The 21,561-nt window shown below is 37.6% G+C and overlaps 1 protein-coding gene across 2 annotated transcripts in view; it reads left to right on the top strand.

The window, feature by feature from the left end:
- Positions 1-21,561, top strand: part of LOC134755911 (lachesin-like) — a 135,410-nt gene that overhangs the window by 22,601 nt on the left and 91,248 nt on the right. For both annotated transcript variants that reach the window (XM_063692592.1, XM_063692591.1), the window contains exon 2: positions 11,544-11,735. In XM_063692592.1, the coding sequence (XP_063548662.1) occupies positions 11,657-11,735 (79 nt within the window). In that variant the 5' untranslated portion in view covers positions 11,544-11,656. The remainder of the gene's footprint in view (positions 1-11,543; positions 11,736-21,561) is intronic.

The following is a 21,561-nucleotide window of genomic DNA, read 5'->3' as shown; positions in this document are numbered from 1 at the left end:
AATACAAAATTATTATTTTTATCCGTCCAAACTTCACAAAATTTACAAATAAGAGCGACAAAATCAGTGCTTTACGCGCGTTTACCTAAACGTCCATCAGAAAAAAAATCATTACTAATTTAGTGGGTCTGTTTTCAAAAAATTGATCTGTAAAACGGCAAGATCAGAAGATGAGCTAATAGAAACCAGTACTTGTTATTTCTATTACGTATCAATATATTACATATCAGCGACTAAATCTATCAATTTTACATTTTTGCGACTAAAATTGATAACGGGTTCTGCAACGATACACTTTTTCAGGAAATTTTCTTGATTTTCTAAATGTAAAGTCAATACGGGTAAGTGTGGGTTAGTGTGGCTGGCCTTCACATTGGGTCTTGTTTACACATTGATTACTGTTTATTGCAAGTTCATACATTTATTGCTTGCTACTCGCGTTTCGTGGCAAATGTATGACCTCGCAATAAACACTAATGGAGCGAGATCCGGTATAAGAAATATATACTTACCCTCATCTGTTATTTATCAGTGATAAGAGATAAATGATATATGATATTCACATTGACATATAACAAATAGGTGGCCTAGTTAAATTGTGTGCGGATAACATTGAACATATTTTTTTGTCTTTTCTAATTGGTTATTAAAAAAATCGTACATAGTTAAGAGATTATACGGAACAGAATAGAAAAAATAAATGTTGCCTGCTTTCCCCTCTGCGCACCTCTGGGGTTGCCAGGTTTATACCTGATACCTAAAAGGTACTAAGAGTTATTAATATACCCTCATCAGTTATCTAATCGTATATCATATCAAATGAAAGCTTATTTATTTTTTAATCTTATAGTACCCATAGTCTATATTTTAGCATAGAGTAACTTATACTAGAGCGGTACTGTCATAGTAAATTTTGTAACCCCAGTAAATTCACTGCCGTCTGTCGACACACTTTAAAACTAAAAATTAAGATTTATAAAAATACGATAAAATGTATTTAAATATGGATAAATGATTTTTTTATTTGCATTCATTATTTTGACCCATGCTCTTTCACTGATATGCGTTAAAATTGTTAAATAACAAACGAAACCGTCAACGCCATCTATACGACAGTAGGCCAAAGCTAGTAGCGCCCTCTGAACGAGAATCAAATTTTCTTGATTTTCGAGGCACGTTTTTTCCTTAGACTGTATCCATCTATTACGGAATTATATCTATCTTTGATTATAGTTTAGTGTAATTGAAATTTAAATTAATAGTAAGTATAATCTTATTTTGGAATGTAATGGATTTATACCCTAATAAATAACATTTTTATTCTATTTTATTCTTAATCTAACTGTCTCATCTTGCCTTTTAATAATGAGGTCGCGAGCGCGTCATCGATAATATATGAAGAGAAGGGGCCGTTTTAAAAAAAACATCAAAAAATTATGGTAGTAAATTATACAAATTGATGTATAAGAACAGTTTCAGCAAATGTTATAGATTGTTTAAGTTTTAAAAATACGTTGAAATAAAATCAATTTTAAGAGAAATTGTCACTTGTTTTGAAGTAATTTCTGGAGAAAATTTATTTCGGCTAACTTTCATTTACACTACTTCAAAGTCATAATAATAAAAATATAGTCTGTAAAAGGTGGAGTACAGGATATGTGTAATACAAAATTATTATTTTTATCCGTCCAAACTTCACAAAATTTACAAATAAGAGCGACAAATTAATAATAAGTATAATCTTATTTTGGAATGTAATGGATTTATACCCTAATAAATAACATTTTTATTCTATTTTATTCTTAATCTAACTGTGTTAGGTTGCCTTATTAAAAAGTTGGTCCAGTCCATGGCACCCTCTATTGCGCTGCGCAGAGGTGAAAGCAGGCAAACTTTACTTTTTCCATTCTTTGGGTATATTCTCTCACCTAATGTACGGTTATTTTATATAATCAATGGGATAAGTAGATTACATAAATTTAACTATTTGCGATGTATCAAAATGTGAATATTATCTACCATTTATTTCTAATCACTAAAAATAACAGATGGGGTATATATTTCTTATACCGGATCTTAGACTATAATCAATGTTGCGCCGAGGGGTAAGCAGGCAACCTTTACTTTTTCAATTCTGTTGAGTAGGTGGATGTTAACTACTGTACGATTATTTAAAATAACGAATGAGAGAAGTAGATTAAATAAACTTATTATATTTATATTTGCGATGTATTAATGTGAATATTATCTATCATTTAAGTATTTCTTATCACTAATAAATAACAGATGAGGGTATATATTTCTTATACCGGATCTTAGACTATAATCAATGTGTAACAGGCCCAATGTGAAGGCCAACCACACTTAACCCGTATAATGCCACACTTACCCGTATTGACCTTAATATCATTTTCAGAAATTATAATACTGGTGTCATCAAATTATAATACAGCAATTCCCCAGATCGGGGACCAAGTTAAGAGCGATTAACCTTTCGCTTTCGTGTTCATGGTTGCATCCTCAGCTACTGCTTTGGAGTCCAGGGTCCTTTTTAGGGTTCCGTACCCAAAGGGTAAAAACGGGACCCTATTACTAAGACTCCGCTGTCTGTCTGTCTGTCGTCTGTCCGTTTGTCACCAGGCTGTATCTCATGAACCGTGATAGCTAGACAGTTGACATTTTCACAGATAATGCCGCCGCTGCTGTTGCCGTTATAACAACAAATACTAAAAACAGAATAAAATAAATAATTATTTAAGTGGGGCTCCCATACCACAAACGTGTTTTTTTTTGCCGTTTTTTGCGTAATGGTACGGAACCCTTAGTGCGGGAGTCCGACTCGACTTGGCCGGTTTTTTTTTTTTCTCTTTATTTCTCTTTTCTGATTTCCCTCCTCTACTTCGCACGAATGTCATTCTACGCCAAGTCCATAAAGCAATTGTTGCTCTTTATTCAATTTTACGGACTAATAGCAAATCGATATAATATGTACAATATTCATAATATTGTAGTCTTTTTTAGGGTTCCGTAGCCAAATGGCAAAAAACGGAACCCTTATAGATTCGTCATGTCTGTCTGTCTGTCCGCGTCCGTCCGTATGTCACAGCCACTTTTCTCTGAAACTATAAGAACTATTATATACTGTCAAAACTTGGTAAGTAGATGTATTCTGTGAACCGCATTAAGATTTTCACACAAAAATAGAAAAAAAACCGGCCAAGTGCGAGTCGGACTCGCGCACGAAGGGTTCCGTACCATTACGGAAAAAACAGCAAAAAAAATCACGTTTGTTGTATGGGAGCCCCTTTTAAATATTTATATAATGCTGTTTTTAGTATTTGTTGTTATAGCGGCAACAGAAATACAAATCATCTGTGAAAATTTCAACTGTCTAGTTATCACGGTTCGTGAGATACAGCCTGGTGACAGACAGACAGACGGACAGGCGGACAGACTGACAGACGGACGTACAGACGGACAGCGGAGTCTTAGTAACAGGGTCCCGTTTTTACCCTTTGGGTACGGAACCCTAAAAACAATAAATTTTGGGGGTTCCCCATACTTGGAACTGAAACTCAAAATTTTATTTCATCAAACCCATACGTGTGGGGTATCTATGGATAGGTATTAAAAAATGATATTCATGTTTCTAATATCATATTTTTCTAAACTGAATAGTTTGCGCGAGAGACACTTCCAAAGTGGTAAAATGTGTCCCCCCCCCCCCCCTGGTAACTTCTAAAATAAGAGAATGATAAAACTGAAAAAAATATATGATGTACATTACCATGCAAACTTCCACCGAGAATTGGTTTGAACGAGATCTAGTAACTAGTTTTTTTAACATCTCATAAATCGTACACCGCAATTTACCTTTCACTCACGTTTCACATAAAAATACATTGTTAAAATTGTGTAATGTACGGAACCCTCGGTGCGCGAGTCCGACTCGCACTTGGCCGGTTTTTTTCTATCTATCATATAAAATTAAAAAGTGATATGGAACATAGACGGTGCAACAAGGAATGAGATCGACTTTATCATGTCGACGAAGAAGCAAATATTCAGTGATGTTTCTGTGATCAATTCGGTCAAAACCGGGAGCGATCACCGTATGGTAAGAGGCACACTGAATATTCAATTTAGGCTTGAGAGATCTCGACTGATAAAGTCTACGCTCCGCCCGGCACCGGCCCAGCTCCAAAACCCCGAGAGCTTTCAGCTCGAACTTCAAAACCGGTTCGAATGCCTAGCTAGCGACCTGGACGATTACAACGACGGGTTTGTGGAAGCTGTTCATACGGTCGGGTCCAAGTTCTTCAAGACTCGTCGTACAAGAACCAAGAAACTCTCGGACTCCACTCTCAAGCTCATGGAGGTGAGGCGTGAGATGATTCTGCAGTCGTCAGGTGACGTTTGTCGTTATAGGCAGCTCAACAGACGGATCTCGAAGTCTCTGAAGCGAGATATACGCCGATTCAATACTAACAGTATTGAAGAGGCTATCAAGCGCAACAGAGGCTCGAAGGTGTTTGCCAGAGATCTGTCTATTGGCCAAAGCCAACTGACAAAACTGAAGACCGACGACGGCAGGATCATCTCATCCAAACCTGAGCTCTTGGGAGAAGTCGAGAAGTTCTATGGACAGTTATACACAACAACCCGAGCACCCGTCGTGGATCTAGCTAGAGACCCTAGAGCTAGACTAACTCGACACTATACCGAAGATATCCCGGACGTCAGCCTGTACGAGATTAGTATGGCTCTCAAACAACTTAAGAATGGCAAAGCCCCAGGTGATGACGGAATTACGGCCGAACTCCTGAAGGCGGGTGGTAAACCAGTCCTTAAGGCCCTTCAGACGCTGTTTAGTTCCGTCATGCGCGAAGGAAAAACGCCGCAAGCGTGGAACAGAAGTGTGGTGGTGCTCTTCTTCAAAAAAGGTGATAACACCTTGCTGAAGAATTATAGACCCATCTCACTTCTGAGCCATGTCTACAAGCTGTTTTCGAGAGTCATCACGAACCGTCTCGCACGCAGGTTTGACGACTTCCAGCCTCCCGAACAAGCAGGTTTCCGTAAAGGCTATAGTACCGTAGACCACATACATGCGTTGCGGCAGGTTATACAGAAGACTGAGGAATATAACCTCCCCCTTTGCCTTGCATTTGTGGACTACGAGAAAGCCTTCGATTCGATCGAGACTTGGGCTGTGCTGCAGTCTCTCCAAAGGTGCCAAATCGACTACCGGTATATCGAAGTGCTGAAGTGTCTGTACGAAAACGCCACCATGTCCGTCCGACTACAGGGCCAGAGCTCGAAGCCTATTCCATTGCAGCGGGGAGTCAGACAAGGAGATGTAATCTCCCCAAAGCTGTTCACCGCTGCATTGGAGGATGCCTTTAAGGTTCTGGACTGGAAAGGACGAGGCATCAATGTAAATGGCGAGTACATCACTCACCTTCGGTTTGCCGATGATATCGTAGTCATGGCTGAGACCATGGAGGACCTCAGTGCGATGCTCGCTGATCTCAGAAGAGTATCTGAACGAGTTGGTCTGAAAATGAACATGGACAAGACGAAGATCATGTCTAACGTCCATGTTGTGCCAACTCCCGTATTAATCGGAGGCTCTGCGCTCGAAGTTGTTGACGATTATGTATACCTAGGACAAACAGTCCAGTTAGGTAGGTCCAACTTCGAGAAAGAGGTCACTCGTCGAATCCGACTCGGTTGGGCAGCGTTCGGGAAGCTCCACAGTATCTTTTCGTCCAAATTGCCGCAGTGTCTTAAGTCAAAAGTCTTTGACCAGTGTGTGTTGCCAGTGATGACATACGGATCTGAGACGTGGGCGCTAACGATGGGCCTCATAAGAAGGCTCAAGGTCACGCAAAGGGCAATGGAGAGAGCTATGCTCGGGGTTTCTCTGCGTGATAGAGTCAGAAATGATGTTATCCGCAGTAGAACTAGGGTCACCGATATAGCTCGCAGAATTGCAAACCTTAAGTGGCAGTGGGCGGGGCACATTGCTCGCAGAACTGATGGCCGGTGGGGCCGGAAGGTTCTGGAGTGGCGTCCGCGTACCGGAAGACGAACTGCCGGTAGGCCTCCAACGAGATGGAGCGACGACCTGGTGAAAGTCGCGGGAATTCGGTGGTTGCGAGCGGCACAGGATCGGTCGGAGTGGCGAGCCTTGGGGGAGGCCTATGTCCAGCAGTGGACGTCTATCGGCTGACATGATGATGATGATGATGATGATGGAACATAGGACTACAAAAAATTACATATAGGTACGTGTTTGGTATGTGTAACTGAATAGCTTAAATTTTGTCATTCTAGCTAAATCTTATTTAACCTATTCACCTGCTAAAAACTTCACAACATGAAAACTATTTTGCATACATTAAGCGTGTGCAGTGTAACTCCGACTCAACTTACGAGCGGCTACAAAGAGGCGCCGTGCAGCGATAATATCGTTTGGCGCTCACGCAAACGAACAGGAGCCCAATTTGACTCCAGAAAGTCAAATGTGATTTCACCACAATAATACGAGGTATGTTACCGTATCTCTATTTTTGCAATATAATACCACAGTTGCAACAAACCGTCAAATACAAGCCGGAGATTCTTCGTGAGGTTATGATGAACGTGTTCCTTGATCTTGTGACAGGTGAGTCGGTGGAAGTCTTGACTTGATATTTTTATTTGACATTACTTGCAGTACGCGCAACAACTGCAACAAGCCAGTGAAATATGTCGCGAGTAATCTATATATATAAAATTTAAAAGCTAGAAAGTTGAAATTTGCGCAACAGGTTACATTTATATTGTGTACAAGAAATAAGAAGGGATTTTGAGAAATTCAACCCCTAAGGGGGTTAAAAAGGGGATGAAACTTTGTATGGGGTTCAAGTTTTATTTTAAGCTAGGAATTTCAAACTCGGGAAAAGATCGGGGATAAAATACAAGATAACTAATTTCAGCATTTTTGAGAATTCATCCCCCAAGGTGGTAAAAAATGGGTTAAAAATTTGTATGGAGATCAAACCTTTTTTTGAGCGCGGCACTGCAATCTTTATATAAAGGCATATTATTAGAATACCTACAAGAAAAGTAATACAAGCGTTTTTGAATATTCATCTCTTAAAAGGGTTAAAAAAGGGTTGAAAGTTTGAATCTATTACAAATGCTTTGAAACTTCTCAGAAAAGCATTGCATAAGATAACTAAAAAAGTTATTTCAACGTAGAAATTCAACCCCTAAGGGGGTTAAAAAGGGGATGTAAGTTTATATATGGTACAAGTTTTCTTTTCAGGTAGGAGCTTGAAACTTGGTAAAAGGGCATTATATTAAAATAGACGAAAACCATTTCACCGTTTTTGAAGTTTGTATTAATAAAGTTTGCATTGGGAGCAAATTTTTTTTTTTTAATAAGTAGTGGACTTGAAAATCTTCTAAGAGGGTTGAGTGGGTATCGAGAACATTTTTTTTTAGTTAGGGGCTTGAAATTTCGTAGTTTGTGAAAGACAAATTTCATGCATTGTATAATTATTAACCAATGATTAACCGTCCCTACTGATATCTTTTGCTGCATAATATTCTATGCTCATGTAAAATATAGGTATATAACCACCAACATACAATCTTTTTTAAATTCAATCGCTGCCTCTAGGAGTACTTATATGTACTTAAATTGTCATCTCTAAGCTCTGTCTTGCCCGGACTACTATCAAAGTAAACGTCAGTGTTCGGCGCTCTCATTTCAATAACCGACACGGTATTGGTCACCTCTGTTGCTATGAGTAGGTATGGTATGTTAATAAAGCTATCGATAAGCTCATGTAACTCGTTGAAGTCACTTGTATACTTGTAGGTAAGTAGGTATTTCAAAATTAATTGTACATTTTGCACGGTCGAGAGATGTTACAAACGCTGTAACAGTTGTGACGACAGATATAATCCTGTCAATATTTTAAATCTGAATAGCATTTAACCAAAAACAGGCCTACGTGTAAGATATTATCGCTTGTTGTTACCGTAATTGTAACAGCTATTCTCATGTTGACTTGTTTTTCATTCCGTCAGTACAAAAATTTGTTTCTGCAATTAAGAGCAAATAAACAAATAATATAATACATTACTCTGCTACTATTAGGGCAAATAATAATTGATTTTGATAGTTTACTATTGTAAAATTAAGTTAAATTAATGCATGTCACGTTTGTGGTTTCAAATTCGCATTGGTTAGTTATTTAGCACTAGATCTAGAGATAGTTTAATTGAATTGTACAAACAAGTCTTGTCTGAGCAACCATAATTATTTAATTTCAGTAGTGGAAACTGTTTTGGCTTATGTATGTATTTAAGTGTTATTATTTATATGTATCATTTTTCGCTGTTTGTTTCCCATTATCAATAAATAAATAAAAAATTAATAAATATTTATAGCAGGCTTTTTTTTAACCAAGTGCATGGTGGTCAAGCGGTGGTGGCCGAGTGGATATGACGTCCGACTTTCAATCCGGAGGTCGCGGGTTCAAATCCTGGCTCGTACCAAGCTGCCCTGCGGGTTTATTATTTGTCTGTTATCTCAAGTTAGGATTTTTATAAAAACACAAATACACGTACAAAAACAACAAACGTATAAACACATTATAAAAAAACCTAACCTAGAGTGCCGCCAGCAGCGGGGCAAGGCCCAAGCTGCCGGTGATCAGGGCCGCAGAGATGAACCGCCGGACTATCCGCGCCGTGTCCAAGATCACCGCCTTTTGCATCTGACCCTTGATCCAACCACCTAGCGAGAGTCTCTCAAGGTGTTGGTCGAGACTTCGCTATGAGACCGTTCGCTGAAACGACTATCGGGATAATGATCGTCGAATCAACATCCCAAATGGCGGTTATCTCGTGAGCCAAGTCTAGGTACTTACTGGACTTGTCCTTTTCGGCTTTCACGAGATTCTTATTATTATTATGGTGGTAAAGGAATTTGATTTATGTGCCACTACGTAACTAAAGAACGGACGTTAACCACGAGGATTTTCCTACAATGACCCGCCTGTTCCTATCTTCTGGCTCCTCTACACGATGGCCCAGCGTAGGCCAGTCCAAGGTACGCATTTATGCGTTAGAGGGAGCAAGTGATATTGCTATCTCATTCCACCGCATAGCTGCGTCCCTTAGACTGGCCTACGCTGGGCCATCGTGTAGAGGAGCCATTCATTGCACGAGCTGTCCCGCTCGCACAGTGTCATTGACCGCCAGCATCATGGGCGGGGCAGCAATTACGCTCGTGCGATAAAGATAAAGGCCTTCCTTGTGGTAAGCATCCTTTATCAAATTATCACAGAGACAATCCTATCAGCGAGATCCTTAGCGGCTTTCATGTTTATTGTCACTGATCGAATTCCTTGAGTTTATAATTATAATATTAAAATTTATGCTTGTATTCGTAGAGCAGTGTGGTATAAAACAGTTTCAATTTCCCTAAAAGTGCTATAGACTACTTAATATATAACACACAGCATAATATTTTCCTACTTTCCATGATAATGTTCTTTTCTATTATTAGATCAGAAACTACAAAAGTAAAGCTCATGAAAAACACCCATTAACTAAATAGAAAAAATGTAATACCCATTACTTAACGAGAGGGGCAAGACAGCTGTATTTGAGATACGTAGATGGTCTCATAATAAATATAAGACTTCTGGAAGAGATTCCTAAAACATATTTCGCAAAAATGTATACAAAAGGAAAAACCTGTTCCATTATGCATAATACAATGTGCTATATCCCTACACATTGAGGTAAGGGTCAAAGTAACGTGCGCGTCTATACAATGGTATACTGTTTTGGAGTGCCTTGGTTATCAGAGAAATATAAGTTTTTTTTATTCTTATAATGCGCGAAAGCAGCGTTTAAGCTTTTATAAACCATGTTGGTTTGATATGTTATATATTTGACATTATTTGCAGTTCATATCGCTCGTATTAATTTCATTTATTGTAGTGTTACGGCTGGATTGTTAAAAAACTTCTCGTATTAGGTACTTTATTGAATGAATTTGAATGTCATGTGGTGTAATTTGACCGTGAGCGAGATGCAAACGTTAAACATCTGATATTGATAGGTACATATGTGCTTACTCAAAGTGCATCTTTACTCGTCTACATGCACAGAGATTAATTTTAAAACAATACTAAATCACGATGAGATTTCTTTGTGTAACTTCAAATTGCAATTATTAAATTATAATCGTATGAATCACCTAGAGCCGACAGACATCAAACTTACAAATAACCTAATAGAATATAGCAATTTTTCATATCTTCGTATGTTTTTAGGGTTCCGTACCCAAAGGGTAAAAACGGGACCCTATTACTAAGACTCCGCTGTCCGCCCGTCCGTCTGTCACCAGGCTGTATCTCATGAACCGTGATAGTAAGACTTTGAAATTATGACAGATGATGTATATTTCTGTTGCCGCTATAAAAAAATATACTAAAAACAGAATAAAATAAATATGTAAGTGTAATAAGGGCTCCCATATAAAAAAACGTGATTTTTTTGCCATTTTTGCGTAATAACCCTTCGCACTTGGCCGGTTTTTCATCTTCGAATGTTTTTTGTTCAAATAAGTAAAACAAGGCAATTTCATGAGTAATTGCCTCCCTTGACCGTTTCTGCCAAGAGACTAAATTCTTATCTCTTCCAGTCAATCTTTACATCGCATCGGCAAGCGCGTTTTGTGGCGCCGCCGCACAGCGCACCACGGGCGAATCTTTCATATAAAATTCTTTTAGAACACACCGCACACCCGCTCTCATATTTTAGGTAGCATTCGAGTGTTTCTGGACCGCAGGACTATTATGAATGAATAAAAATTCAAATATTTTACCGAACTATGAACACCTCACGGCACCCTATCAGCAAAACGTTTTAATTTTACGAACTCGGAGCGCTGAATTATGATATTGAAATTTAATATTTTATATAAGATTTTAAACTTTCGCGGTTTGAACACATATTAAATCACATTTACAAACGGGTCTATCGCGAATTTATTTTGTTACCTTTATTTACCGACGTTTCGACACACGTTTCACTGGTCGTGGTCGCGGCTAACTGACGTCCCAGCAAAATGTCAAAACAGATATTTGTGTGTCTACCCCACGAAAAGTGCATTTATAGTTTGAGGTAGACATCACATTTTCAAACCACCCACTACACATAAATGTTAATTATTGTCAATAGTCCGACACGCAACACTCACAACATCCGCGCACACATCCGAAGATAGATCCCTTGGCTTTAACTACTGGCTTTTAATAAATTCGCGATAGACCCGTTTGTAAATGTGATTTAATATTGTATGTCAAAACGAATATATTAATGAAAAATATAAGTGTAAGTAAATCAGGACGATGTACATTCTGTACAAGCTTGAGAAACTTTACAGTAGAGTACTGATTGCAAGCATCCATTACAGTCATGTGACTTAAAAGGTAAAGATAAAATCTTAATGTTTCGTTCTGTTTCAGATACCAAATTTGGATACTTGATGACCAAACAAAGACAGTAATTTCATCGATTCAGCATGCGGAATTTGCAGTCGCAGGGTCGTAGATGGCAGCACAGGAGAACGCGCTGAGAGATGGCGGGCGAGCATACGCGAGGCGGCCGACCCCTCGCGCGCCTTCTCGTGTTAGCAGTTCTGCATGTTAATTTTATAGGTGAGTCACTACGATAACGATACAAAGAAATACGAAACAGATACTTCTTCTTCTTTTAAAATTATGGCTTCAGCCCAGTGGGACTATTTCGCCAGTATCAAGGTATTGAGAGGTTTACAAACGACAAAAATTGTACGGTTGTACAAGACAGTGTACGGTGATTTGTTAGCTCTTGTAAATCGATAGCTAGACTTTACAAGAAGCACGTGGACTACCGGCCGTTGACTCCAAGATGGTGGTTAAACGCGCTTCAAAATTAATTCTCCATTCACTGCACACTACCACATTAGTTTACTGTATAATAAGCTATCGATATTACACTTTAAACAATATTAATAAGCAAAAAACAAAGTAATTAATCACGATGCTAACTATCAAGATGGCGCTCGAACCGGAAGTCACGAAACAGATACAAAAAGATTGCTGTCTAACAAACCCAATGTTTGACACACAAGCGCGTTTTTAGGGTTCCGTACGTCAAAAGTAAAAAACGGAACCCTTAAAGGATCACTTTGTTGTCCGTCCGTCCGTCCGTCCGTCCGTTCGTCTGTCAAAGACCCTTTATCTCGAGAACGCGTAGAGGTATCGAGTTAAAATTAAAACAATATATTCAGGTCTACAACCCCTTGAAGCTGTAAACAAATCAAACTTCTAAGCTAAGTTAACATGAAAAAAGTTACGGCCGTTTATGCCGCAAACAACGTATATTTCAGTACTATCAACGGAATTAAAATTTATAAGCTACTTCCCGTTGACCTAGAACTATGAAATTTGGCAAGTAATATAGTCTTATACTACAAGTACATGGAAAAATCTGAAAACTATAAATTTGTGAAAAAAAAAGTCATTTGTACGGAACCCTCGGTGGGCGAGTCCGACTCGCACTTGGCCGGGTTTTTTTCCTTACGCGTAACTAATACGCACTTCATGGAGCTCGCAGCATTACAAGAATACGGTTGCTGACATTACTACAGACGAAACGCAAAGTGCGGCACCTGATTGCCTAAATGACCCAGGTTGATTATTAGATTAAAGTTGTCTTAGCGTATAATTGTTTGCCGTTGCCAAAAGTAAAGTTACGGCTATGCTAAACTAAAAACCCAACTTCTCGATTGGAAACAACGCAAGGAAAACAATACCAAAAAATGAAATGCTTATTTGTTTTTTTTTTTAATATCCTGAAGTAAAGGCAAGGCCGCTACAAAATTAAACCAGATCCACTCGTCATTAAATTACACGAAGCACATTAAATAAATAGCCCCATCTAAGATATCTGTTTAGCTAGGATACGTGGGTAAAGTCAGCACTCCGAGGCCCGTAACGACCACGTTAACGTTCTGGGGCATATTTGCATGGCCGTCTGGTTTTACACTCGATATCGACTAACAAGTTCAACTTAAATACATACATGGCATCTATTGCAGATATTTTAGTTCTGAGGGATCCCTTTCTCGCGCATGAGAGGAGGCATGTGCTCAGCAGTGGGACGTATATTTGGGCTGAAATATTATATACTTTTTATTATTATTCTCTTTATTTATCATGTTTCTCAGGTTAGGGTTTTTACAATATGCATATGAAATTTCAAAAATAAAACCACTCACAAAACAATATAAAAAATATATAAACGCGTTATAAAAAAAAAACCTATCCTAGCGTGCCGCCAGTAAGGCCCAATCTGCCGGTGGTCAGGGCCGCATGCAGAAAGAGGAACCGGCGGACTATCCGCGCCGTGTCCAAGATCACCGCCTTCTGCATCTGACATCTGACCCTTGATCCAACCACCTAGCGAGAGTCTCTTAAGATGTTGGTCGAGACTTCGCTATGAGACCGTTCGCTGAAACGACTATCGGGACAATGATCGTCGAATCAACATCCCACATGGGGGTTATCTCGTGAGCCAAGTCTAGGTTGACTGAACTCGACTTGTCCTTCTCGGCTTTCACAAGATTCTCATCATGGAGGATGGTGATGTCAACGATGTTTATTATTATTATTTTATATATTTGATTAAGGTTTAACAACAATTATTTCCACCAATGCTTAATATAAAATTACATACATGTATCCTCATTGAGTAGTGTAATAATCACTTAAAGGTAAACTCCACATGCGACAAAGTTGTGATTGAAGCTTAAAACTAACAACAGTGGGTAAGTTAGGTTAGGTATTAAGGTAATTTTAAATTACTCTATTATTACTACTAGTAACTATTTATTAATCTGTGTTACTATTACTATTAAGTTTGACACAAAAATAGGTTCCTGCCAAAAATTAAACTGTTGAGAAAATAAAACCATAATAATAACTATATTTAAAACCTTAATTTAGGTACTCTTGAAACAATTTATATGAATTTCATGTTAACAATTTTTGTTTTGTACAATAAAGTGATTTACTACTACTACTACTACTACAACCACAGCGTTTTAATTCTTGTGCGCAATTTACTGGGTGTCGAAGTGAATATCAAAGACATCGCTAAATTTATTGGCAATTTGACAAAATCTGCACATTGGTGAGTTCCTTCCCAGTACAGAACTTCTGGCTGGTGGGCACAATGGTATTATACGATTGCGTGGAACTCTCGATGGTGCTCGAAATCAAAAGAGATCTAGTAATTGAGGGCACTCTAATTTGTAGTGTAGAATATTGTGCAGAAAATAAATAATCATCTACCTAGGATTGTTCTACGAGTCTGAAGAGAATACATTTTAAAATAGTGCAGCTTCCGTTCGTACAATGTTCTTCTTCTAACCACTATCAAAACGCATTATTAGGTAGGTATGTATTCCTATCAAGTCACTGACTTTACTTATATTCGTTTTAAACAACGAAATAAAGATAACATTTGTTATAAAGTACGACAACAACTTGATACCCTAAAACCTTCATTAAAATTATACTCTTTTGCAAAATTCTAAATATATACCCCACAAACAACCTCGGCGAGACATTTGCAAATGGATATTCAGTAGTCACTTTGGAGCATTCATCGCCGACAATAATAAAAATATAAAAGCATGAATAACGTGGACAACCCTTTCGAGGGCTGAAAAGCGTTGGTTGCAAAATCCTCATTGAAAAACGGTGTGCGGGTCAAAATGTCACAATGTTCGGCAGAATGCGGGAATGGGCCTCGAATATTTTTTAGAATACAATTTTGGTTACGCTTCGGGCTGTCATAGTGAACATTTTCTAAACGGATTATGCGTTTATGGCCTTTTTTCATGATTATTTGTAGGTCACCGTATCTAACCCTTAAGAGCCCGTTAACGATTTTGGAGCAAAAATGTAAAATTGATAGATTTAGTCGTTGAAATTATACACGTTTTGTTACGTAACATCTAATTAACAAGAATTGGTTTCTATTAGCACTTCTTCTCATCTTGCCTTTTAATAATGAGGTCGCGAGACTCACGAGCGTGTGTCACCGGTAATATATGTAGAGAAGGGGCAGTTTTTAAAAATTCATCAAAAATATAGTGGTTAATTATACAAAAAGATGTATAAGAACAGTTTCAGCACATGTTGTAGATTGTTTAAGTACCAAAATTACGTTGAAATTAAGTCGATTCTCAGAGAAATTGTCACTTGTTTTGAAGTAATTTATGGAGAAAATTGACTTCGTCTAACTTTCATTTACACTACTTCAAAGTCATAATAATAAAAATGTAGTCTGTAAAAGGTCGAGTACAGAATATGTGTAATACAAAATTACTATTTTTAGCTGTCCAAACTTTATGAAATTTACAAATAAGAGCGACCAAATCAGTGCTTTACGCGCGTTTACCTAAACGTCCATCAGAAAAAAAATCATTACTAATTTAGTGAGTCTGTTTTAAAAAAATTGATCTGTAAACGGCATAATGAGAAGACGTGCTAATAGAAACCAGGACGTGCTAGTAGAAACGTGCTAGTAGAAGCCATTGTTATTTCTATAACGTATCAAAAGGTGTACAATTTCAGCGACAAAATCTATCAATTTTACTTTTTTGCTACTAAAATCGATAACGGGCTCTTAAACATTTAAAAAAATAAACTGAAGTAAACTGTGTAACTGTGTCTACTTGAAAAACCACAAATTAAAATATTTTCATAGAAAATAATTTAATTTGTTCTTAGAGTATTTAAAAAAATGTTTTAAGGGTCAGATACGTTAATCCTTCATAATACCTACCTAAAGTGTTTCAGATTATAAGGCCTCAAAATGAAGATTAGACCCTGATATGAAAAAATCTTGTCGAAATACCTCAAGATAATTTATATCCTCAGGAGCCCCCGGAACAGAGCGTGGCGCAGCGAGTATAATATATCTATAAACCGGCGCAAGAATAAAATTAATCTCGTTCTAAAATTTTCACTTGCCACCTTATCTCGCGTCGTATTGTCGTTTTATTGTGCCTACCCTGGAACCATTAGCGAAAATGTCAGTGCGACGGCATTGTAGTCGCGCGCCCGCGGCCCGCCCGCACAATGATGCGGCCGTTCGACCCTGCCCGTGTACACCCGACCTTACCTTTATGCTCTGATACAAATTTGAGTTTCTATAATAAATGAGGACGCACACTCGTATATTAAATAACACAAATGTATTCAGCCCGCAATTTTGTGTACCTATCGCGTTAATACGGGCAATGTGTAAAAAAGCCAACACATAAAGTATGAATGACTGAACACTTTCATGGGTGCGTCTACGTTTCATGCGTCGACTTCTTAACGTGGAGTTAGCAAATCTCCGCCGGCACGTGGAGATTCCACTCACGTTGCGAGCGAGTGGCCGACAAAGGAAAGAGGGCTTGCATACCTTATTACCGCCTTTTTGCCAAATCCCTACTTGTGTGAAACATGACAGGCTCATGTAGCTTAAGTGACAAGTACTTGCCCATTTTAAAGAGTAGCTAGATATATTTGTCGCTTTTCTAAGCTAAGATACCTACTTACATATTGAATTAATTGTTTTAATCATGTTGTTAACCAGTTTTTACATATTACTTTCAATATTTTTTTTAAAAGTCTTGGTATAACAGCAGCAGTAGAGACAGAGATAATCCATGCTATAGCAATATCACCCTTTACCCCCTGCTTCGTGTAATACCGATACCGTTACGGCTAATTGTGTAAACGATGTATAAGTAGATATTATTTTTCCACATCGTAATGTCGCCGCGGTTCTCTCTGCAATTAATCAGGAACGCAATGAGCCGTTTTGTTTGGACATAGCCTGATGAAGAAGCTTTCCCCAGTGATTTACTGTCAAGCATTAATATTTTCAGCTTATTTTAGTTAATTGAGTGGTTGCTGGCCACCGGTTTATTAACAAAATGTCACATTGCGAGTATTGTTGTGCCGTCGGAAAGTTTCCAAAACTGCGAAATTTACACATGGTAATATTTTGGATACTCATATTTTTGTATGGGAACCGAAATTTTCCATTTCCAAAATGAAAGCTTCCTTTGTGTCCTGTGAAACTTTCCTGAAATTCCTGAGAATTATTCCAGCCTCTTGTAATTTTTTCGCAACTGGCACATCTGTAGCTGCGAGGCAGAATGTATAATATCAGAATATCAGATGATATATCTTGAAATTATTGAGTGTTTTAATTTTCATATGTTATAAGTAGATGGAAAAATGCTTTCTTTGACTTACATAAATTGGTATAAATTTACATTTTCATGCATTTGTATAAAGAATTTATTTACGGCAACGTTCGAACGATTTACGATTCCTATCATTTCTGGAAACAGGTATAGGGGAAGTACGGGCAGTATGACAGGGTGTTTTGTTTTTGAATCATATCTCTTTATTTAAAGTAGTTATAATCGTAAAATAAAACTATGAAAACGGATTATATCGCGTATATTGAATTTATAATACATCCCGAGTCCCGACGTTTCGAACCCTTTACAGCGTTCGTGGTCAACGGGTGACTGAGGAAAAACTACAAAGTGCAAAAATACCATTGATCTCCAGTTTTAGTAAAAATAATCACATATTACACAGAATTCTCATGAAAACTGAAGTAAGTAAGTAAGTAAGTAAGTAAGTGTTTTATTTGTAAATATAGGTACAATTACAGTGGTGGTCAGTTTATATAATTATGTACAGTTTCACTATATTTTACCAAACGGCGTACAAAAACATTGAACTTAATACTAATAAAAACTATAAACTATCATGCTCAACAAGTACAAGTTTGTAATCCTACTTACAGCTATGACAAATCAATAATGAATATCAGGTACATAGTTTATAAGAATTTTAGATGTCAAAATATAAAATATAGATTTCTATTATTATTATTATTAATATTAGATGCCTATTAAAAAGATAAAACAAATTGTCATAATACACATCATTCTAAGTCATCATTTAAATAATCTGCAATGGAATAATAGCATTTATGAATCAATAATGTCATTAGCTTATTTTTTAATTCTAGTATACTTAGTGGAGGGTGAGGAGTGAAGGGGTTTCTTATGTATAAAATAAACTGTTATGGGCACCAAAGACGTTCACAGTCACACTCATTACTTCAATGTGGCTGGGCTAACGGCGCTGGGTGTCTCGCAGAATCGTAAAAATGGCAGCTGTTAGGTGTTGCTGTGTCGATAAACTCACTACAGCCCGCCGATTTCGAAATTAGCCTACTATGTCATTTTGTCCATACATGTCATTTTGTCCGTATTTCCCCTATACAATTATACATATACTTAAATGAAACCAACCCCTAAATTTAGAATGTTGTTAAATTTGATGTACCTACTTGGTTGATACACGGTAAAAATAACTACTGCCTATTAACTACATAATTCAAAAACTATCTTATCAAACCGAGACAGAATTCCACGAAGGGACAGACATTCTGAATGTTAATGGGTTCACTAGCGTTTTCACATTGTCCGATCTGATATCGGATGTAGGATCCTAAATCCCCGTAGTCAGGCCGCGGGGGCGCGCCCGCGGATTCCGTCTTTAGCGGTCACGCACACTACAATAAACATTATGCCTACACATACGCACACAAACAAATATTATCGGTCCGACAGCTGACGGGGGGCTCCGACATGGCTGTATTTATCGGATCGCCTTTCCGATATCGGATGTCGGAAGGTGTCTATGACAAAAACAGCTGCAGGAGAGTGCCATTGGCATTAAGTCCGCCTTTTTGCGTTATGTAATGTTTTTTTGTTTCGAAACGTCGGGACTCGGGATGTATTATAAATTCAATATACGCGATATAATCCGTTTTCATAGTTTTATATTAATAATGATTTATTAAATGCATATATAAATACAGAGAAACATTTTACTTCCGTCCGACATCCGACATCTGATCGGACAATGTGAAAACGCTCTTACTAAAACAATTGTAGGGTTCGTTTTAGTTGACTATAAACAGAGTTGATTGAGAAGATTTATTTTGTTAGCATACAAATATATACCTATAAGGTTAGACATACTAACACTGGCAAGTATAATTGTGTAGAGAAAAACGTTTTAAACATTTTTTCAAAATTTATAATCCTGGCCGTATATGACGATGATTTTCTGCCTTTAGGTGCTACATTTCTTTTGTGGGATTACTGCTGCAACAGCGCCCGCGTTAACGCCGCAGCGGTAATGCCGCGACAGTAATGCTGCCGCAATCATCATCTGCAATAAATAATAATAAATATGCCGGATTCCGCATGTCATCTTACATGCCGTTACTTCAAGCAATAAACAAAATGGTAGTCGATATCTATCATGCATGGAGGCAGAAGAGACAGCCGCTCACGTCATCCTCGAATGTCCAGGGGTGGCAGAATACCGGGCACGGGGTCTCTCCCAGAAGTCGTCGGCAACATCAAGGGTCTGCTAGGCCTCTTGGAAGAGTTGGGTTGGCAAGAGTAGTGCCGACAACCCATCACGCAAAATAGGCGCAATAATATGACGTCGAGTTGCGGAAACCAAGCCCGCGAAAACCTATAACCTATAACCTGTCATTTTACCTTATACGAGTATATTATAAGTATAACAATGCCGTATTTCACTTAAAACACTTTTTTATTTCTGAAATGTGGTTAAACATTATTTTTGTAACGTATCTACTAATATTGTAAGCGGTATTAAAATTTTAAACTCGAGTTCTCTCGACTCTCGTTAATATTTTTTGGCCAAACCTTTGACCAGAAAGTGCGATGGCCCCAAAAGTTTTTAGTTCAAATTGGGCTATGAGGAACCAATAGCAACTTATTCCGAAAATTGTGTAATAAGTCTTGTTAGAACAAATTGTGTTAGTGTGTTGTGTGGCGATTGAATAAAAAAACAGCGCCATACGTTTTGTGGTAACTGAATTGCCAAACGTTAACTTTTGATATTTAACCAGGGGCCCAATTCTCGAACGGTATTAGGCTAAAGGGGCCCACTGATTAGTCCGACGGACGATATCAGCCTGTCAGTTAAGTTAGTACAAAAATTTTACAGTTCCGAACAACTGACAGGCCGATATCGTCCGACGGACTTGTAATCAGTGGGTCCCTTAATATTATGTCAAATGGTATGGGTTTCCATGACAACACACTAAAAACATTAGCCAATATTGTTTGGGAAATGGGCCCCAGAGCAGTCAACTTTGAAGCACGATTATAAACTGAAATAGATGTCGCATAGTGAAAAAGGATTCGAATGCGTCTTTAGTTAACCCTTAGGTGCATACGGTATCAAAAATGATACCATATCTTTTTTCCACACCAACATTCATATTTTTTTTATCATCACGGTCTATTGACCGAAGTTAGATACCTTTGCTCCAATACTAATTAAAAAAAAACTGGCAACCACATAGTGCATCCATTTTTAAACTAAATGTCAAGTGTCAATTTGTGCGGTTACTTTTTCCGACAGTGAATTTTGTAAGTTTTAATTATTGTTTATCTGGTGAATCCCGTGATATTTTGAATAGGAAAAAACTGTACAAGTAAGGTTGGTATTCATATTTATCTTACATAATATGCATTTTTGTTTGATTTGTATTCTTTGAAATATTTTTTTGAGTTTTAAGTTGGTATCAAAAACGATACTCCATGTGATAACGTCTTTTTTCGTCGTATCAAAAACGATACTCCATGCAGTCTGCTCTATTTTTCTACTTGCACGGCTTGTGACATTTTTTGTATTTGTTTGTATTTTACTAATATTTGGCATGTAGTTTGGGTGTGTATATGAGTTTTTATTTTTTCTACAGCAAGGTTCGTCATAGAGCATTATAAGATAAGGACATAGAAGAATTATTTGGCACAGTTAGAAGGTGGAGAAATATCGGAAGACGATGCCGAGTCTGACGGAGATGATTTCGAGTTTTATCCAACTCTCGAAGAACTGCAAGCATCTCTTGAGGAAGATGAAGAAGGAACGTGACGAAGAAACATTCTACAACATATGCCTTCACGCGATATACAGTTTGACGGAATTGGGCACATTCAAATAAAGGGAGATAAGGGGATGAAATGTCAAAAGGGTTTCAAACTTCTCAGCAGTGTACAGTGCAATAAGTGTAAGTTTTTTTATGCTCGAAGAAGAATTCTGACTGTTTTAATGACTTCCATTTGTAGTTAACGTTTTTCTGATTGTTTAAATTCTTTATTTAAAGTTGATTATTAAAATATCTTTAAAATTACAAGAAGTTTTTTTAGTGCTTACTCCATGGAGTATCAAATATGATACCAAGGGATTTTTTATAAAAAAATAATTAAAATATGACTATATATTTTTTTTACTATTTTTCCCATCATTGACGTACATTTTCTAATCACATATATTTTTTTTGGAAAAAAATATTAAA

This window comes from Cydia strobilella, chromosome 3 (assembly GCF_947568885.1).
Source record: "Cydia strobilella chromosome 3, ilCydStro3.1, whole genome shotgun sequence".
Lineage (NCBI taxonomy): Eukaryota > Metazoa > Arthropoda > Insecta > Lepidoptera > Tortricidae > Cydia > Cydia strobilella.
This window is presented reverse-complemented; position numbering and strand designations above follow the sequence as displayed.